This window comes from Ctenopharyngodon idella, chromosome 12, assembly GCF_019924925.1.
Source record: "Ctenopharyngodon idella isolate HZGC_01 chromosome 12, HZGC01, whole genome shotgun sequence".
Taxonomy (NCBI): Eukaryota; Metazoa; Chordata; class Actinopteri; order Cypriniformes; family Xenocyprididae; genus Ctenopharyngodon; species Ctenopharyngodon idella.
In genome coordinates this window covers 27,973,204-27,986,103 of record NC_067231.1, presented here as the reverse complement: position 1 = coordinate 27,986,103, position 12,900 = coordinate 27,973,204, and the positions used below count along the sequence as shown (strand labels likewise).

At 37.6% G+C, this 12,900-nt stretch overlaps 1 protein-coding gene across 1 annotated transcript in view; it reads right to left on the bottom strand.

Moving 5' to 3' along the window:
* LOC127523254 (disintegrin and metalloproteinase domain-containing protein 12) overlaps window positions 1-7,460 on the bottom strand; it is a 107,597-nt gene extending 100,137 nt beyond the window's left edge. Inside the window, exon 1 of the mRNA XM_051913765.1 lies at window positions 7,169-7,460. Coding sequence (XP_051769725.1) covers window positions 7,169-7,271 — 103 coding nt within the window. The 5' untranslated portion in view covers window positions 7,272-7,460. The remainder of the gene's footprint in view (window positions 1-7,168) is intronic.
* Window positions 7,461-12,900: the final 5,440 nt, after the last annotated feature.

Sequence of the window (12,900 nt, the reverse complement as noted above, 5' to 3'; positions counted from 1 at the left end):
ACCGGGTCTTTTTGCTTCAGTCTCTGGGTCACACCTGTGTACACCGCCAGCTCCTCTCGTGCATGAAGACCCCCTGAGACCACCTAAACCGTGAGTTACGGAACACGCAACAGACCTCTGCATCAGAGGGCCCAATGATCCGTGATTCCCAGCTTCTCAGATTCACAGATCCTCACGGACAGCTCAGGGAAACGAGGGGAAATTAGCCATGCCGAAGGCTCAGCTTAGGTCTGTGATGTGGAGAAGGAGCCTGATACTCCTTCAAAATGCAGCAGACGTCCGTATGAGGGCGTTTAATCCCAGAGAGGATCCCTAATGAAGGGTGAGCAGACACTGGATACATGATTAATCACATCACAGGCCTTGATTCGCCACATCAAGGGCACCACAGCTACATCTTGAAACATGACGAGCTCAAACTAGAAAAAGATGGAATGAAACACTTTATTTCTGTCGAACTTGACTGAGTTAAATGCAAATAAATGTTTATTCCACCATAAACTCTTGTCGAGTTTAAATCGTAATGAAGGACATAATGGAGCCAAATGGACACTTGCAGACCACTAAAGGTCAGTCTGATCTGAAGAGTCTTCACACGTTTAAGGAAGTAATTCAATGATGTGTTAATGGTGCTGTAAATCAGTGGGCTTCAAACTGGGGTCCAGGGAATTCACAGAAAACTTCAGTGAAAAAAGAAGTAAAAACAAAAGTAATTTAAAAAAAAAAAAAGTATTCAATTCTGCTTTTAAAGATTTGAAATCTACAATAACAACAACAAAAACAACAACAACAATAATAATAGTTGTTGTTGTTTTATTCTACAGTAGAACATACACATAAAATAAAAATTTAAATGAAATAAATAAATACAAAAAAGCCCTGTGTCCAGAAGGGATGTGTAAAATAAATTTAAAATGTATAGAATTTATTAGAATTAATATTATTTTATTCTATAGGCAAATCAAAACAAAAGCCAAATATTCTTTTTATATTCAGAATAATTTGTGCTGATGATTCATGGATTTAAAAAAAAAGAAAAAAAGAAATGCATTAGAATATGAAGAAACATACCTTACAAAATAAAGTAAATAATATCCACTATGATTTCATGCTGACTCTCCACTTCCAAGTGGAAAAAATTGCTTTTACTTCTCAGAACTCTGAATTTATAATGCTTCTTTGAAACACACCACCTTGAACATTTATAATTAAAACCAAGAGTCAGCACAGAAATATTCAGCATAACTTTATGAAAGATCCCACAGACATGCCACTGAGGCTCAAACTGACATTTAGGACTGCTTTAACGGTTCATGCACACTGGTAGAAAAAAAAAAGCCAAAAGTAAAAATCATTCGTTTTCTCCACAACAAAAACTTCATTATCAAATTCCTCAGCAACAAAAAGACTGTTTTGTTGGTTTTTTTCACCATTTTTTCCCAATTAAAGAATTTTAACCATTACTTTTTTCACCTCAAATCAAAATATGATCTTTTACATTCACATTCATTGAAATATTGTGATTTATCGCAGAGGTGACTGTTTGTTTAAAGTCTTTGAATTCTCTGTAGAGAAATGAATGAGAAATACTTGAACGAAGGCTGTTGAAGAGGTGGGCGGTCAATGTTGAGCTTTATTGAGAACATAATCGGCCCTGACCTTCATATTGAGAGGGTGAAACGCTCTGGAAGGGGTCAGTTGAGTTTAAGCGTTTGACCTCTCTCTCTCTCTCTCTCTCTGTGTGTGTCAGGCAGTCATGCAGACATCTTCTCTAGTGTTTAACCTACATGTGTGCAATTGTCTGTCACTGCAGAGGATCTGTCTCTCTCTTCTCTTCTCCGTCTGTCTTTCATTAACCCCCCACACCCTCACGGTCTGTTTTTCCAGGGTGTCTCTTGCTTTCTCTCCCTCAACAGTCCAGCGGCATATGAACAGCTGCCGGTTCGCCTGAAACTCTTTCTGGCCGTCATGCGTTCACCACCAGATACTCAATCCCATTCAGCTGTTTTCAGCTCTGCCATGATCCATTTCTGGGTATGTGGACGAGCGCTTGCTCACTCTGACCGCTGATGTACTGTACGCCTGAAACTGTCATTTGAGAATAGGACATGGAGGACTGGGGTGAAAACGAACAGACAGTATGAATGTTAAAGGGGACCCATAATGACCCTTTTACAAGATGTAAAACAAATCTCTGGTGTCCCCAGAATGTGTTTGTGAAGTTTCAGCTCAAAATACCCCACAGATCATTTATTATAGCTTGTCAAATTTGCCCCTATGTGGGTGTGAGCAAAAACACGCCATTTTTGTGTGTGTCCCTTTAAATGCAAATGAGCTGCTGCTCCCGGCCCACTTTCCAAAAGAGGGCGGAGCTTTAACAGCTCACGCTTCAGTTGCTCAACAACAACAAAGCTGGAGAATCTCACGCAGCCAAAATGAGGATTGTCAGTAACGGTGTTCAGCCTTACATTGTTCAAACCGGAGTCGACACTGACGGAGAGACTCAGGAAGAAGTTACAACTTTTAGAATGAAACTGGACGTTTCTGAATAGTGGATAAATTTATGTAGTTTCTGTGAAGTTGATTCAACGTGGGGTTGGTAAGATTTTTGAATGTTTTTGAAACCTCTTGCTCACCAAGGCTGCATTTATTTGATCAAAAATACAGTAAAAACTGTAATATTGTGAAATATATTATTAGAATTTAAAAGAACTGCATATAGAATTTTCAGCATCATTACTCCAGTCTTCAGTGTCACATGATCATTCAGAAATCATTCTAATATGCTGATTTGTTACTCAAGAAACATTTCTGATTATTATCAATGTTGAAAACAGTCGTGCTGCTTCATATTTTAGTGAAAACCATGATTTTCTTCATCAGGACACATCAGAACAGAGCCAGATCTCAGAAAGTTTGCTGAAATAATGTCTAAATAGCTATTTCACTGTACAGTTAATTTATCGTCAAGTGGGCATAAATAAAAGCACCAAATCTCAAGCACTCATTGATATGAGCATTAAATCAGCAGACACTCTGCTCTCTAGATATCAGCATTTACATTGACAATTGAAAAAACATACAAACAACATATTAGTTGACAATAAATAGCGTGCATTGATGAATCATATGCAACAAGACTTAAAATGTGCATTACATAAGCAAATAGGGTCCATTTTGACTTCCTGCTGGCTTTAATAATGCAAAATAACAGATGCTTCTGAATGGCATCTGCACGACCCTTCTGCATTTAACAACTGATCATACCCATAAAACCAACAATCTCTGCAGACGCCAGCTCATAAAAGCCCGCCATTAAGGATTTCCAGTCATATTCTGCCTCCAGCGGCCTTAATGCAGGACCACATGCTGGACTCTGAAAACACAGCCCTCGTGAGACGGCGGGGAGGCACCTGTTCTGATTAATTCACTCATTAGCCTTTAACAACGGCAGCCAGGTAACCACTTCCTGTCACAGCCGTGGCGTGTTTCACACCAGGGGAGAATTGTGGGAAGATGAGAGCTGCTGTATTACTTTCCCAGAGGAAGTGAGTGCATGAAAATCTTAAAGGAACAGTGCACCCAAAACTGATTGGTTTTCTTTCTTCTGCGAAACACGAACAGGAAATGTTCAATATAATGTCAGAGATTCTGTTTTCCATGCAATAAATGTACCATAAAAGTAGCCCATACAACTTTTGCACAATGTTCCAAGACCTCTGAAGTCAAACGCTATTGGTTTTCAGTTGTCATGTGACAAATTGCGACATGATGCATATAAAACCATGACCATGACTGAGCTACAGGGAAGATTTTTACGGAGCCCTGGACATGACATGCAGGAAAAAAATAGTAGGCTAAATCGTACGCACGATTTACTATTTCGTTCCCTCGATTCATAAATCATGCGCATGATTTATAAATTGAGGGAATGAAATAGTAAATCGCGCACACGTTTTAGTAAATCAAGGGAACAAATTAGTAAGTCGTGCACACGATTTAATTTTTCTTTCTTGCATGTCATGTGCGGAGCTCCGTAGATTTTCAGTGAATAATGACAGCAAATGTTGGTCTTTTCCTCTTATAAAGTTATCATATGACTTCAATATGACTTTATGCACACCAAGGTTGTATTTACTTGATCAAAAATAAAGATAAAAACAGTAACATTGTGAAACATTATTGCAATATTTAAAAAACGGTTTTCTATTTAAATATATTTTAAACTGTAATTTATTCCTGTGATTAAAGCTGAACTTTCAGCATCATTACTCCAGTCTTCAGTGTCACATGATCCTTCAGAAATCATTCTTATATTCTGATTTGCTGCTCAAGAAACATTTCAATAGTATTCAGTGCATTTTTTCAGGATTCTTTGATAAATATAATGTTCAAAAGAACAGCAGTTATTTGAAATAGATTTTTTTTTACATTATAAAATGATCAATTTAATGCATTCTTACTGAATTAAAAGTATTTATTTCTTAAAAGCCAAATCACACTGACCCCCGATTTTGAACGGTAGTGTATATGTCTATATATATATATAGACATTTTGCAAAACATCTCCTTTTGTGTTCCGCAGAAGAAAGAAAATCATGCACATTTGTACTGACACGAGGGTGAGTAAATGATGACAGCGAGTTTTCATCTTTTGCTGAACTCTAACTTCAAACATGCCAACACATTCACAGAAGTGGGAATGAACTCTGGTTTTCCCACACACTGCGTCTGGAGGGAAAGTGAGCGTTTGTAGAAGACTCGGGGACAGTGTTCACACACAGTAGTCGACATTCTCTCTCAAACACATGTTGGTAGCAGCGCTGCTTTGATCGTGTGTCTCTGTAACCTTGTTGTCACATCAACGGTTTCTGGTTTTACACCCCACTGTGACGGGCTCATCTCTCTTCCTCGTGTCTTTCTCTCTGTTCTTTCTCCTGACTTCCACCTCACATCTTTCCACACTCATCTTTCTGTGTTCCTCTGCCCTTCCTTGCCTATATCGCCCATTAATAACTCACAAATGACTAGGAGACAGTTCTTTCAAATGAATCGGACAGTCAGGAAATCATTCTTAAAGTGTTTTAAAGGTTCTTAATTTTGTTTTGGAGTTTCCTACAACAGGTTTACATGCATTCAAAGTCAAAAACAATTTTTTTTTATATCGGTTTTAGTGTATCAATTAGAGTGTGAGTCCTCGTCCTTTGGAAGTGCATCAAAATGGACTTGCTTTTGCAGTCTCAGCTACAGCTACAGTGTTTGAGGGCGGGGCAAAGTAGACATTGTTCACAGGCAGCCAATGAAGATCATAGGCTGACATTATGCAAACTTGTTACAAACCTATGTAGGTTTATGTAGGAAGTAAAACTGGAATTGCTGACAACTCATTTCAGGCAGTTCAGAATCGATTCTTTCTTTCGGGAGTCAATAACTCCATTTATCTGCACTTTGATCTTTGAAACTTTGCAGAACTTTTACATTCACAAACAGCTATTACACACTACATGAACGGTAATATCCCAAAAAGCATTTAAAACTCTTAGAATTATCCATTTGAATTGATCAGAGCGGTTCTTAAGAAAAGGAAACTTACTTTTTAAACATACTTTAATGTATACAACAAATGTTATGCAACCAAACATAATTTCGCTTTTGTTTAGTAAAAAATAATCGTTAATTAGAATCACCGCACATTCTTTTTCAAATCATACTCTACATAATTTCTGCTCTTGATGACAATGGCGGCTAATTTACCATAGTTTTACACCACTAACTATACTGTAAACTATGATGGTAAGAGTGACTATAAGATGCTCCACTTCTCCTCCTCCCGCCAGAACACCTGTTTTGTATAAGCGCTGTGATTTAATGAGGATATCTGTGGCTGATCAAGCACCATGTCGCCGTAAACGTTGTGTCATTTATCAAATCTGCTACTAATGCATGCAGCGGGTTTGTTTCATTAGTGCAGCCCCTGCGCCCGCGTCATATAATCACTGTGACTGCATCCACCAAACCCGCTCATTTCATATCAGTTACCGTGTCTATGATGAATGAGCTTTTAACTATTAATGATCGTCTACATGCAATTAACTCAGCAGAGCACACAATAACATAATCATCACACACACACAAATACATTTAGCATCAGGAGGTGAAGAGAGACTGATTGTTTTCTGTGTTAATTAAGAACACTTTACCAGTGATGATGTGTTTAGAGAGAGAGAGAGAGAGTCTGAACAAATTTAGTCTCTACCCAAACTCCACATGGTGAATCTCATGAAAACAAGGCCACTTCACATCATATCCCAAAAAATTGCTGTAATTCATCATTTTGAGATTTTTTTTTTTCTTTTGAAATGGCATTATTTTCAATGATTATTCTCAATATATCCTCATTTTGGAGTTAATTTATATATTTCTCAAAAACATACTGTAATAAAATGATTTAAAAAATCATTTAAAAAGCTAGAACATCAAATATTACCATGATGTATGCATAACATATAACTTTTTTTTCTGCATTACAGTAATGAAAATGAGATTTTTTTTTTGCATTATTGTAATGGGAATTTGAGGAATAAATGCGCTTAATTATCATACAAATAATGCTAAATAAATGGAATCATTATAATCAACTCACAGTGATCATCATCTCATAGTGAAATATTGTATCGACAAACCACAAAGTTATCACAATAAAAAGCTCCAGTAAAACACTGAGATGGTCTGTTATTTCCTCTGTTAACAAAGCACAAAAATCCACTAAAGAAGTTGTTCTGGAGAAATATAAGAGCATGTTCTTCATAGAAAATGTGCAACAGTTCATCAGTTGTGCTGCTTTGAGAATAAGAGACTTAATCTGCTCCCAAAACTAACTGTGACAAAACCAAGAGAGCTGCTTGTATACGGCATGATAAGTATAGTAAGTACCTCTAACCTCTAAATTACCTGTCAAAGTCAAAACATTTAGAATTTACGGGTCAGATGAGGTAGAAACAGTGTCTTTAAGAAACAACGGTGTAGTTTCACTTATGTGTGCCCATGATGCCCAAAACTGCTGTTTGACTACATGGGCAGCGCAAAAGGTTTGAGTCGCAGCCACACAGTCACACAGTCATGTGAAAGTTGTAAGTACACAAAGCAATTACATTAAAATTTGTCTTACCAGCTGTAAACAGCCTCCCGGCGCAGCAGACAGTCAGCACGGACACAACATGCGCGCAGACCGCGGGCAGGAGCGCACACTTCGGGCTGTACCGGGTGGACATGGTGCCCGACGGAAATCCACGCGGATCACGGCTGCACGACCATAATATAGAGCAGCGGCGGCAGACAGACGGCAGCTGAGGACTTCCGACACTTCCTGAAATGTGAGAGACTCTCAGAGCGTCAAGAGCGTTTGGACGCGCGCGCCACACATCAGCTCTCCATGAGCGCACGAGCCATATGAACTCAGGCAGCAGCCTCTTGCAATGCGCGCGCGTGTGTGCGCGAGCGTCCTGACGCCTCTGATTTTGGATAAATGTAAAAACGCAGCGAAAATCAGAAACAGTTTTATAATAACTTTCATTAATATTCGCTAACAAACAATATAAAATGATTAACAGACAGTCCTTGTCCTGATTACAAGGGTCTTTGGCTAAAAGGTCTTTTGTCCAGCCTAAAAATTCATTGAACTCACGTTGATCCTACAATTAGTCACTATGTAAGTTGTCTTTCTGCTGTGAACTCGAGACGAAAAGCTAATACATGCATAAATAAATAAATAAATATACTTTTAAGCATTATATAATGTTATAAATGTTATTAATTTGAAGTGTTTTCCAAACTGCCAAAGGATAACACACGTCTGAAATTTATGACTCTGCTAAACCCTGTAAGTTCTGTGGAATAGACGTTTATTTTATTAGCGAGTTGAAAGGGCAAAACTGGACATTGATCAGTTTAATCTAGTGTCAGTAATTTATATTTTAAAGAGGCCCTTGATTATGATTTCACTTTTTTTTTTAACTTTAGTTAGTGTGTAATGTTGCAAATCGAGATATTTTCTTTTACAGAAATCGCTTTTTAAAGACTACAACAAATGGCTGGCAGGGACTACAACAAGCTTTTTCTTGGGTTAGTGACATCACAAACCCTAAAATTTACATAAACCCCGCCCCCGAGAACACGCAACAAAGGGGGCGAGGCCATGTTGGGCTGCTTTAGAGAAGAGGAAGAGTTGTTGTAGTAGAGTGTTGTTACCATGCCGTCATTTTACGCCGGACTGCTTCACAAACGAGGGTCAATTCAACGCTGGACTTGCACAAAAGATTAACATGACGGCACATGCTAGTCGATGAGTTGAATCAACTCCACAGCAACTACATAAATTTATCCACTAACCATTCAGAAACGTCCAGTTTCATTCTAAAAGTTGTAACTTCTTCCTGAGTCTCTCCATCAGTGTCGACTCCAGTTTGAACAATGTAAGGCTGAACACCGTTACTGACAATCCTCATTTTGGCTGCATGAGATTCTCCAGCTTTGTTGTTGTTGAGCAACCGAAGCGTGAGCTGTTAAAGCTCCACCCTCTTCTGGAAAGGGGGCCGGGAGCAGCAGCTCATTTGCATTTAAAGGGACACACACAAAATGACATGTTTTTGCTCACACCCAAATAGCAGCAAATTTGACAAGCTATAATAAATGATCTGTGGGGTATTTTGAGCTGAAACTTCACAGACACATTCTGGGGACACCAGAGACTTATATTACAGCTTGTGAAAAGGGGCATAATAGGTCCCCTTTAATTAAAGCATAATAATTAATTGAAATGGTCATCATGCAGTTTAAACCCATAATTAGGGCCCCAGAATAGAATATTATAAAATATATCAAATGCTATCACTGAATCAAATGATTCAAATTACTTAACGTGACACGTAATTCAGAGCCACGATTACTTCATGTCATGTGAATGACTTCTAATGATGACAGTAAATAAATAATTTAATAATGCAAATGGTTTTCCCTGTTTATTCCACAGTTAGAGTTGAGTGATCGTCATGTGCAGTGCATGCTGGTCCAATACTGCAGCACTGTGAGTTTGTGAATCTGCCCTGATTTACTGCAGCACAAACATGAAATAACCACATCCATGATGAACCTGTGCATTATTCAAAAGCTGCAAGCCTGCAACACATTCAGCACATGCAAAACCTCAGATGCAGGAACAATGTGAGCACAATAACAACATCAATAGTGTTTGGTGTGCAGCCACATGAGTGAAAATCTCATTTCGAAAGAGCAAAATACTGTGTGATTTCATCATTCTGTTCTTGCAATACCCCGATTTCAAAAGACCAGACAGGAATGGATCCAAGAGACAGCAGAAATCCATTTGAAACACATCCTCATCTTATAGACCGTCCTGTAGCTGGAAAAAAGAAACAGAATTTTAACATCGAACCCATTTAGACAGCGATTAGCTTTCCTCCAAGAACGATTTAATTAAATATTAAAGCATGAATGACTGTCAGAGTGAGAGAATATGTCTGAATAATATTACTTACCGTATGTCACTTTCCACCAGGATTTTTTTTTCTTGAATTGTTCATGGGTCATATGTGTAAAATAAAAATCTACCAGACAAATGATGTGTTAATAAATTGCAATAATAATACAATAATTACGTAAATATCAAAATATTATGAAAAAAATGACTGTAAAATATTTTCATGATTTGTTATAATTTTTTTCTTTTGTCAAATCAACTTACATTCACTAACCTTGTTTATACTAATCTCTTTCTTTGTATTAACATTTTTTAGTTTCAATTAACTCAATTTTAAGGCAACCATTTTACTTTTTTTAAAGGGGCTATATGTAGAATTTAGAAACCCTTGCTATTAGCGACACCGATGGCCATTAAGGGAACTGCAGCCAGCACACATAACATACAAGAGACTGAACGCGATTCAGTGCCCACAGCAACATACTCGCGGCAAAGTCCTTTTTCGTGTTTTGCTTAAAAGTAAAAATAAGTTACCTGTGCAGCGATATTCTGTTAACAAACATCCCAATGCCATCCATGCTGCTGAGAGCAATGGTTAGATGAATATTTATTCATGTTTATTTATTTGCACAAGCTCTACAATTCACCGGCGTCATGTTGACAGAAGAGGTAAAAATATACACTGTTATGATAGTTTGTTTAGTTTGTCTGTAAGTAGGTCTACAGAGTCATAGACTATAGTTTTAGTTATACCTATAGTTACTTAGGGAAATGCCTGTAAAAATCTACCATCAGTTCTTCATTGCTGAAGTCATTACTTACTCATATGTTAATGAGAAACACAAAAGGCCACCATTTAGTAGAATGGCTGTCATGGGCCACATGCTCTTTGTTGGAGGAAACAGACCTAATTCAGAGGAATGAGATGGTCCCGTCCCGTCTCGGGGTCAGTGCACCAGCTGTCTTCAGGTGTGAAATAACCTTCAGACGAGCTCCTGTGGTAAAGCAGGGTCAGTGCATGTCCTATAAACTTCATTAGCATGCTCTCACCTGTGCTGTCCATTCACTGCTGTGGGAAAAAACCTTGTAATGCCAAGAAATGTAGTATGATGGATTACTTGTGGTGTCTCTATTTCACCTGAACCACTGAACTGGAGGGTCTGGTTCTCATATCTCCAGGTATGGAGCCACATTCAGCCCCTCAGCAGGGGTGATTGGGTCCAAACCAACAGAACAGACTTTACAATCCCAGACAACAGGGTCTCTGGTTTCACGAACGCCTTTGAGATATCCTATTACTCATTCAGCATGTCATGTTGATCAGTTTGTAAAACGCTTTTGTATCTAAAGAACCACAATAATTCTCTGAGAAAAGGCGATTTATGGGTTTACGCGGTCCGCTCTGGTTCTAGGTCAGTGTTCCACTGCAGTAATCAACATCCCGCTATGATTCATCACAGCTCTTCATCCGAGGCCAGAAGAAGTTTCTCAAGAGCAGTATTCATCCATCCATCCAGCCGAAATGTATTCAATTTCCTGTTATTTAGGATTGTGCTTTTACGATTCTGTCAAATTTATTATCATCAAACTTAAAGCCCAGAATACTGAGAAAAGCTTCTTGCAAAAACACATCAATATTCCTCATGACGTTAAGAAAAGATTCTAAATTTAGTTGGCCTAGAAGGCAAAATCTGCTCTGAGATGTGTGCTAAAAGGAAAATAAGAAGGTATAAATGTTATTTTGAAGCAGAAAGCTGAATTGTCAACACTGGCATGTAAATGGACTCTTGGGCTGTTCGCGCAGCAAACTTTCTTGCATTTTGACTGCACTGTTTTTTGTACCCATACATCAGATGACTGTCTTTGGCCATTACGTCACATCTTGCGCCATGAACCAAGGTTATTATAATTAACTAAAACTAAAAAGATAAAAAAAAAAAAAAAAAACTAATTGCTTGAAATAAAATAAACTTTTAACTAAAATAAAATACAAAAAAAATCTTTATTTTATTTCATGCAACATTTCTCATTTTGATTTAGCTTCATTTGATGTACTAAAATAACTGAAACTAAAACTGAAATAATAATAATAATAATAATAATAAACTATATAGACATTAAAAAAAACTATTAAAAATGAAAAAAAAAAAAATTAGCCAACTAAAATGAAAATGTAAACGGAAAACATAAAAATAAAAACTCATGAGAAATAAATAAAATGAGGAAACTGCAGGTGGTTTGTGAGTTTATGAATAGCTAATAATTTAATAAACAAAGGTAAAGTTAAAATAATTTAAAAATAAAAACAATCAAAATAAAACATGTTCGATAAAAGATTCCGATATTTTATACCAAGTTCTGTTATGAAACTCTAGATGGCACAGGCTGATAGGTCCTTGACTCAATTGGTTGCGATCACATCGTTATCTACATAGCTGATTGGTTTCTGTTGCTTCAGTGGCCAGTGAGCTGCAGCTCAACATTCAAATACCAGTTGTGTTACTGTTAGCCGTCTACAGCACATTTTCAGAAACCCTTCTCCTTCCCCAGCTCCACCTGTATAGATCTGTTACGGGGCTAATTTCATGTATGTTATATGTGCAGCAGCAGTAGCATATCTTACATGCTCAAAGCAGTGTCTGTGAATGTATTGACAGTAGCAAGTCTCGGTACTTGCTCTGCAGCAGCAGCGTAGCAGACCTATTCCACCAAGACCAAATACATTAACATTACCATATTCATTACCATGCCAATCTCTCCGAGAGTTGTCATGAGAAGAAATTTGTTTTTCTCCATGACTATTAACCAACATCAGAGAACCGTGGACATGCAAATGTGTTGTTAAAGGTGCAGTGTGTAAAATTTAGCGGCATCTAGCAGTGAGGTTGTGAATTGCAATATAGAGAAGATACGGTGGCCAACACAGGACAAAAATGTCATTGTCTGAGACAGCAGAGAGTATCTAGTCAATCCAACGCACTCTGTAGAGCAGTTTGTCTGTTTAGGGCTACTGTAGAAACATGCTGGCGCAAAATGGCGACTTAACATGTAAGGGGACCCACGGCATACTGTATGTAGATAGAAATGACTCATTCTAAGGTAATAAAAACATAATGGTTCATTATGTAAGGTCTTTATACACCACTGAAAACATTTCTGTCAATAGATCCTCCTAAAATTTACACATTGCACTTTTAAATTATTGAAAAATTAAATATTATTAAATATATATTATATATTAAATATATCAAGTCAATATTTTTAGGCCAAAGGGGTTCGGCTGGCAAAAAAAAAGTTTGGGAATCTCAGGCATAAAACATGAAAAACAGTCTGTAAAGTCAGCATATTTATAGCTATTTATCTGAATAACAGTGAATGTGAATGCAAATATAACGTAAAAGCAC